This window comes from Cyprinodon variegatus, unplaced genomic scaffold (genome assembly GCF_000732505.1).
Source record: "Cyprinodon variegatus isolate N-32 unplaced genomic scaffold, C_variegatus-1.0 Scaffold5, whole genome shotgun sequence".
Taxonomy (NCBI): domain Eukaryota; kingdom Metazoa; phylum Chordata; class Actinopteri; order Cyprinodontiformes; family Cyprinodontidae; genus Cyprinodon; species Cyprinodon variegatus.
Window position 1 is genome coordinate 989,368 of NW_015150458.1, and position 7,678 is coordinate 997,045.

At 35.2% G+C, this 7,678-nt stretch overlaps 2 protein-coding genes across 3 annotated transcripts in view; one reads left to right on the forward strand and one right to left on the reverse strand.

Annotated features, from left to right (window-relative positions):
• cenpn (centromere protein N) overlaps positions 1-2,050 on the reverse strand; it is a 4,369-nt gene extending 2,319 nt beyond the window's left edge. Inside the window, exons 1-2 of the mRNA XM_015373976.1 lie at positions 1,756-2,050; positions 604-649 (exon numbers count right to left, since the gene is read on the reverse strand). Coding sequence (XP_015229462.1) covers positions 604-649; positions 1,756-1,965 — 256 coding nt within the window. The 5' untranslated portion in view covers positions 1,966-2,050. The remainder of the gene's footprint in view (positions 1-603; positions 650-1,755) is intronic.
• A 1,076-nt stretch (positions 2,051-3,126) lies between these two features.
• On the forward strand, positions 3,127-6,752 carry cmc2 (C-x(9)-C motif containing 2). Of its 2 annotated transcripts, XM_015373989.1 has the most exons (5): positions 3,127-3,413; positions 5,805-5,872; positions 6,090-6,160; positions 6,243-6,314; positions 6,414-6,752. In XM_015373989.1, exons 2-5 carry the CDS (start codon positions 5,836-5,838, stop codon positions 6,495-6,497), a joined length of 264 nt encoding a protein of 87 aa, XP_015229475.1. In that variant the 5' UTR covers positions 3,127-3,413; positions 5,805-5,835; the 3' UTR covers positions 6,498-6,752. The 2 variants fall into 2 exon arrangements, with proteins under 2 accessions (XP_015229475.1, XP_015229485.1); XM_015373999.1 differs by lacking the exon at positions 5,805-5,872 and having other exon boundaries at positions 6,052-6,160.
• The last annotated feature ends 926 nt before the right edge of the window (positions 6,753-7,678 follow it).

Genomic DNA, 7,678 nt, shown 5'->3' on the forward strand with positions numbered 1-7,678 from the left:
TATGAGCAAAAAGTCACAAGAAAACAACAGAGGGGTAAAATACCAACCAACTACAAGGATAAGACATTTGTCCGTCTGTTTTTTCGCCAAACACCAATAAAGATTTTACGACAGGTTTCTAAGTATGGCTCTAAGAAGGACTCATATTTCCTGACAAATCCTTAATCATTCTAATCAAAACAAGCCACTTTACAGGCTTCACATCCCATGTCTGACAAAGTCACCCTTTGTCTAGAGTTTGTGGAAAAATTCTGTTTTTACTATATGACAGTGCAACGAAAGTTTAGCTCACCATTGTGAAGTGAAAATTAAGTGTTATGTAGTTCCTTTTTTTAAATAAATAAAAATCTATAAGGTTTATCTAAAACTCAGAAAAAAATCTTCCTTATCTCTGAAGGATTATTAGATGGGCAGATTATGAAACAGTTTTCCATGCAGGCCATAAAGTTTGGAATTGATCTCTTTTTACCAAAGCACGTTCTTCCACATTGGATGCGTCTCGGCAAATTTAACATCAGACTCCCTATAGTTTGATCTCTACTGTGATTAAATCAACACAGTAGATCTTGCCTATGACTTGTGCATCTTCTGAAGGGTACTTACATATCATCTGCAGTTCTGCAATGTGTTTTTCAGTCCATTTGTTCTCCTGTAAAGACAATTTTAAAGTTAGAAACCAAAACATCAACTTCTAACAGCAAATATAAACTCAAATCAAAGAAGACTCAGACTGCTTAAAGTGGAGACACATTTTTGTAGATTGATGCCATCTTATGATGAGTACATGGAAAACTAGGGAGCTGCAGCATTTCAACTGGTCTGAATATGAAGCTTTGATAAATGTCACCAATCTGTAAAAATAAAAGATTCTTCTTTTCAATCAGATTCACCAAATTAATCATATTATTCTGAAAATGGGGATAGCAATTAGTAGTGCAAGGAAATACTGCACTTTTGTGGCCCGTCCCCTTTTATATCAAATAGTTTAGAGTCTGGTCTTATGTCATCTTGACTATTGTGCTCCAGTGTGAACATCTGCTATCAGGGGTGAACACAAAAAGCTCCAGGTTGCTCAGAACAAGGCAGCATGGTTGGCACTGAGCTGCTCCATTAGATCTAATGTCAGCCAGATGCATGGCTGACCTTCCTGGCTTACAGTAAAGAATAAGCTGATTTTAAATACACTTATCCTCTTTAAGTCAGTCATGACTAGTAATGTTCCAGCTTTTATACATTCACAAATTGTTTTTAGTAACTCTGTTCATGATCACAACACTAGAGGTTCCAGTAATGGACAGCTTGTTTAACCAGAACCCAAGAGCAATGCTGTAAAGTGATTATTTATATATAGATCATTGTGTTTTTGGAATAATCTACCTCAATACATCTGCTGCACTCATAGCAAATGATCTTTTAAAAAGAGACATCACTTAATGTCCTGAAGTGTTATTGTTTTATTGTCTGTTTTTATTTTACTTTTGCTTTTGTTTATTCTATAAAACATCAACTATCTCTAAAACATGTGTTAAGAAATTACATTTTTGGAAATGTAATATATTTTGACTGTGCTTTTGTTTTGTATGTTTTTATTATGGACTCTATGAAGACTAGGAGTTTGCCATGGCAAAGGCTAATGGAGAACCTTTATACATTTACCAAATTGCCATAAACTGTGTGCTTTTCCTGAATATAGGCCACAATTTGTTCAAAAATGAAGAACATATAACCTACTCAGTGCAAGAGGTTTTACTGTACCTCACAAAGGGAGAGTATTTCTTGTATTAAGTCCCGTTTTGTTGGAGTTAAATCTATGGCTCTTCGCTGCTCTGCCGTCAGACGTTCCCACTTATCCAGAGAGGTTTTCAGCATCCGAAAAGGGATTCGTCGCAACAGCCGCTGCAGGGAGCGTTTCGCAGAATCATTCATATTTCTTATGGAACAATCAACACTGAACACATATACCATAAAACTGTATTTTTTCGGTTCAAACTACCCCGTTAGCCACTGAGAGCTACCGAAGACAGTCTAAACAACCGCCTTTCAGGGAGAGCATGAATCAACCAATCAACTACAAGCTCTCACTGTACTTTAGCGCCGCCTGGTGCGTCGGAGTGGTGCTGCACTTTTATCTATTGTGTACAACACTAGGGGAGGAAAACGTGAAAAAAGAAGAAAAACAGACACTCCAGAAATAAAAAAAGTAGTGTGAACCTTTTTTTTTGTGCTATACTTATTCATTCATAGAGGTGGCTGAGGTACCCCCAAATTGTGCTCAAGTAAGTTTACTACTACTTCATTATAAAAAAGATAGCCATCCAATAAATTAGACAATTACGAGTAAAAACATATATGGTAGAAACGCTACTTAAGTGTTGAGTGACTCAAAACATCTGATATTTAATATAATGTCACAGAGGGACCACTATGTAAGGTTAGGTGCAAATGATGGTATTTTTAAAGACTATAATGATAATTAAAACCAAAAATAATGTTCTTTCTTTCTTTCTTTCTTTCTTTCTTTCTTTCTTTCTTTCTTTCTTTCTTTCTTTCTTTCTTTCTTTCTTTCTTTCTTTCTTTCTTTCTTNTTTCTTTCTTTCTTTCTTTCTTTCTTTCTTTCTTTCTTTCTTTCTTTCTTTCTTTCTTTCTTTCTTTCTTTCTTTCTTTCTTTCTTTCTGCTTGAAACGTAATATTATTGTAAGTTGAAGTAGTCAGTAGCACGTTTTCTGTTAGTTTAAACATGAGTTTAGATAAATTCAGTCTAATTGTTCACAATTAAGTAAAGAAAAAAAGGTTCCAAATGTCCTCAAGAAATTATAAATAAAAATGCAGAATTTTGGTAACTGTATTTACTATATATTTTCTATGAAATGTATTTCCTTACTTTTTGAAAGAACCTCTTGACTGATTATGGCTAATAAAGTTTTTGGAAATATTTCCAAACGATAGATTTATGTTTTAACACGAATGTGAAATGTGATACAAAACCGGATACATGTAGAGAGTAACCATCCTACCTTTCGTTTTAACAGTCCCACCCTCCCTTAAAAAAAAGCGCATGATTGGTCAATAATAAATAAGATCGGAAGCTGATTCGTTGTTTCGCTGTGTGACGTAGGTTGTCGCTCCAAATGTTATGAAAGCGGCGTGACTCGCTGCAATGTCCTACAGGCTCACATCTTTCAAGGAGACTATTCGTTTCATTACACACATTGAATAGGTTTTTGACCTTTGTCAGGAATTGCGTCGAGATCCAGATTAGTTGTTTTTAGGGTTTTAAAAAAAGAGGAATTCCTCTTTAAAATAGTAAAAGCCAACCTAGGCCTGTGTTGCATTAGCTAATGCTCAGCATTTAGGTAACGTGTTACATCGGAGGTGTTCTGGAACAGTTCTCATATGACACAGCTTTATCTCTGGTAAGTTTGATTTAGCTGACAGCTCTCAGTGTCTTTGAATAGCTCCTTAACTTTGCCGAATAAAGATGAATTACAGTTTCTAAAAATCTGCGTTTAAATGAATGTATATGGACCAAAAAGTTTAAAGCGTGGAAGCAAGGGTGTAACTTTGTAATAAAAGTTGGTGGGGAAGCTCTAAGGGTGGAGGCTGATGGATCTACAGTTACTCCACTTGAATGCTTTGATTAGCTTATTGTATTTTCCAAAAATGAGCTCAAACAGATTTACTGAATGCTTTCCTATTGTTGAGAACACAATAGAACCATAATACACTAATATTTATACTTATTGACAGTTAGAGAGATGTCTTTTAGTATATATCGACCAAAATTGATTCTGATGCTGAAATCGATATCATGCATTCCTTGAATGTACAATTTCAATTACATCCATCCAGTAAAATATGGATATGCTGCATTTTAAATATAGCATATCTCTTTTCTTGTAAACTTTCTGGTAAACTTGAAGATATATTTTTTTGCATGTTGCATATGTAATTAAACCTGCTTCCACTTTCAATCTGCTCTATCTATTTCTCTCTGTGCTCTGTTTAAAAAGATTTATGGACCTCTTTACTAATATAATGATGCCAGATACAAAATTTCAAGATATGTAGAGCTTCGCAGTCTAATTTCTGTCTGCACAATAAGAAAACTTGTGTTCATTTTAACCTGTAACTGAGAGTCTCAAGCTTCTTGCATTATAACACTAACTTGTAGAAACTTACAATCTGTTGCCATTTTTAGCTGAAAAAGCTGCATATGTCTAACAAACAGATTTTTTGGTGGCATCTCTAAGTTAAAAAAATTAAAATAAAAAATGTCCTAACTTTTACTTGAAATTTGAAAGCAAATCAGATGTTTTAAAGCGACAGATCTCATGATGTCACACAGAGAGGAGGGAGAGAGGGGAAAAAAATCAGACTCAAAACAATCTGAACACAGATAGCTGCAGCCAACCTCTTTGGCTAAAGTAAATGAGTGGAAAGGGGAAAAAAGCAGAAATTATTGGTGGGGACATGTCCACACCGGTCCTTCAGAAAGTTACGCCCGTGCGTGGAAGTATATTATCACTATATTACAACATCTCAATGTCTTCAGCAGGTAGCTCTGTGATCTGTTAATGGAGGAACTAGCGTACCCACAGCTGACTGCATTCAATTCAGAAAAAAATGAAAGAACGACCATAACCTTCGGACAAAACTGCCATCAAAAAGTTATGATTGACGTAGAGTGGCATTTTTTCCCCGGATATTTTTGTTTCAAGTCATCTCACAAAACTGAAACACATTTATTCACAGTGACTATTTAAAAGACATGTACCTGGCAACCTGTACACCACTGCCTGAAAGTGTGTGTGTTCACTTATTTATGTTGCCTATTCAGGACCGTTTATTATATTTACTAACCTTCTAAGGACTAACGGGCCTCCTTGGGATCAAAGGCTGGTCCTAATGTTTATCCTTTTAGATTGAGTTTCATAATAAAAATAAATAATTGAACTTTATTGATCTCACATTGGAGAAATTTACCGTTGCATTTAATGTACATGACTAAAGGGATGCACGCCCGTTGAGGTAGTTTAAAGTTTATTTTTTGTACAAAACTAAAGGGATAAACAGGTATTGACTATGGGTATGCTCATCTGACAGAACACTGGGTATTTGCAACCTTCTCAGAGCACGAGCACACTGCTCTAACCCACTAGGCCAACATTCCCCAGTTTAGAGGCATGGTGTAATTTATTTACTGTGCATTTAGTTATTTTCTAAATGTTTAACTTTTTTCCTACTTGTAACTTCCTTCAGTTTTAACGCAACCATGGTCATTTTAGACTTATGTTTGTTTTTCTGTGTCAGCACATACTGATATTTTGTTTGTATGAGGTCCCTGATTACCCTGTTTTTATTCGTTATGGATGGGATACAGTTTTATTTCATTTTTTTACAGCAACTGAAACATGAAGTAGAGTTGCATAATTAACTAAGTGCAGTCAGTTTGACCTGGCTATGAGTAGGTTATGGGTTAGGGTTAACAGTGATGCCAGTACTGCTTCAACTTTCTGATATATTTAATTTCCCTTTCGGATTTATAAAGCATTTTTTAATTTAAATTGACCAATTTATACTGTTGCACATGGACCACTAATGATAGAAGGTCTGGCACTGCTGCTTAACAGTCTTCCACAGCCATGTTAAATGTGATTTGGAGGAAAGCGTCACTCAGTAGGTAAATGGTCATGTTAACTAGGACGATCTCTCTAAGACCACAGTTCACTACTGTTTAATGACTGTCTTTATCTATACATATATATATACATAGTGTTGTATCCTCATCTTCTATGTTTCTGCAGGTAAGTGTCCACAGGGAAATCAGTCGTCACAATGACCAGTCAAGATGGAGAGGGATTGGGAGGCACTAGTATCCTTTAGAAAACCTCTAACAGCACAGTACCTAAAGCAATACCAAAAACAGTGACAGGGAGATCCACCTATCCATGCGTTTGAAGACTGTTTACTAGGGAATTCTTGTAGGATTATGCAGATGTTGTTCAGATGTATGTTCTTACCATTAGTGCTACTCTTGTTTGTTGGTTTCAGCACAGCTGCTGTGGCTCCTTAACTCATAATGCACCCTGACCTTTCACCCCACCTGCACACAGATGAGTGCAATGAACTCATAAGCCTCCTGAGACAGTGCCACAAAGAGGTAAATGACTCTCAAGCTCATTTTGTCACTGTGATTCTTGCATGCAAACTAAACTTTGTAACCTCCTTCATGCCTCCATCAGCACAACGTCATGAAGTTTTTTGGCACGTGTAATGACATGGACCGGGCCATGCGTCATTGTCTGAAGAAAGAGGTTTGTCAGTTTGTTTTTTTGCTAATTATGAATCAGTGTGTCAAAACTATTTATTTACTTCATGTTGTTGGTCGCTTTCTTCCTCTGTCCATTTCATAGAGACTTGAAAAACGGGAGCGAAGTAAGAAACATGCAGAAGAAATGAGAAAGAGGATAAAGGAAGGACCCAAGGAGCAGCTTTAAAGGAAGCAAAACGCACTGGAGCATAAAACTGGACATTAAACTAAACACAAGAGTCCCATGACTGCCTTTCTGTCATCACAGAGGAACAGTTGTGACTGATTTATTATTTTTTTGTAAAGCTGTAGTGTTTATATCACTGATGGATGATTGCGGCATCCTCTGATGTAAAATTGCGTTCCTATCCTTTTAGTTTTTGCACATATTGGGAGCTGCTCTTAGGGATGCAGTGTTACAAAACATTCTTATTGGTTAATAAAAAAGAAAAAAAAAAAAAGCTTTTTGGATTACCAACATTTTCAAAACCTCTTTATTTTCACCTTTTGTGTTCAAATTTCCTTCATGGTTTCAGTGCTGGTACTTTTTTTTGCAGCAATCACTGTCTGCTCCATTTTGGGAAACATATTTATTGCTAAAATATGTAGTTGGAATTAATCTTTTTTAAATAAAAAGTGAAAAAGCAAAATAACTAAAATTTTCAGTTAGATTTTGTTTTGTTTATCTAGTAAATTTTGATTAAAATTAACCTTCTAACCTAAAAAAATATATTTAAAAACTTACAAAAACAAAACATTGCCTACATTCAACCAATCAGTGTTTGATTCTTATAACTTTTTTATATCATTGATACATTGGGCTGGAATAAACAGGCATAAAAACAAACAGAATTTACAACACTGTTCTAAATCTTGCCTTGAGTTTGGGATATTGTTCAGAAGATGTAAATATTCAGCCAAATACATTTGGCTGAATATATCAGGGGAAAGATAAAAAAAAAAAAAAAAAAGGTCATATGGGCACTAACCTTTTAACATCATTTAAAACAAATAGATTTGATTCAGGACTAGACTATTCAAGTCTTTCCTGTGGGGCTTCCATAGTCCTGAGGCTATGGTTTGCAGTAAAAACAAAACAAGTTGCCCATCTCTATAGTTGGAGTGGCTTCACTAAAGTAGAGGTCAAATATTTAGCAGTTTTGTACATGAATAATTAACTGGGAGAATGACAGAGGCGTTACAGGATTTGTAGTAAACTTTGTGTCCAAACTTATTACTTACTAATTTGATAAATTAAAAGTAATCTTTTCCCAGCAAATATTTTTTTTAATCTAAAGTGTATTTTTTCTGATTATTTCTAACCTGATTAAAAATAAACCACATCATGTATTTTTATGAGCTGAATAA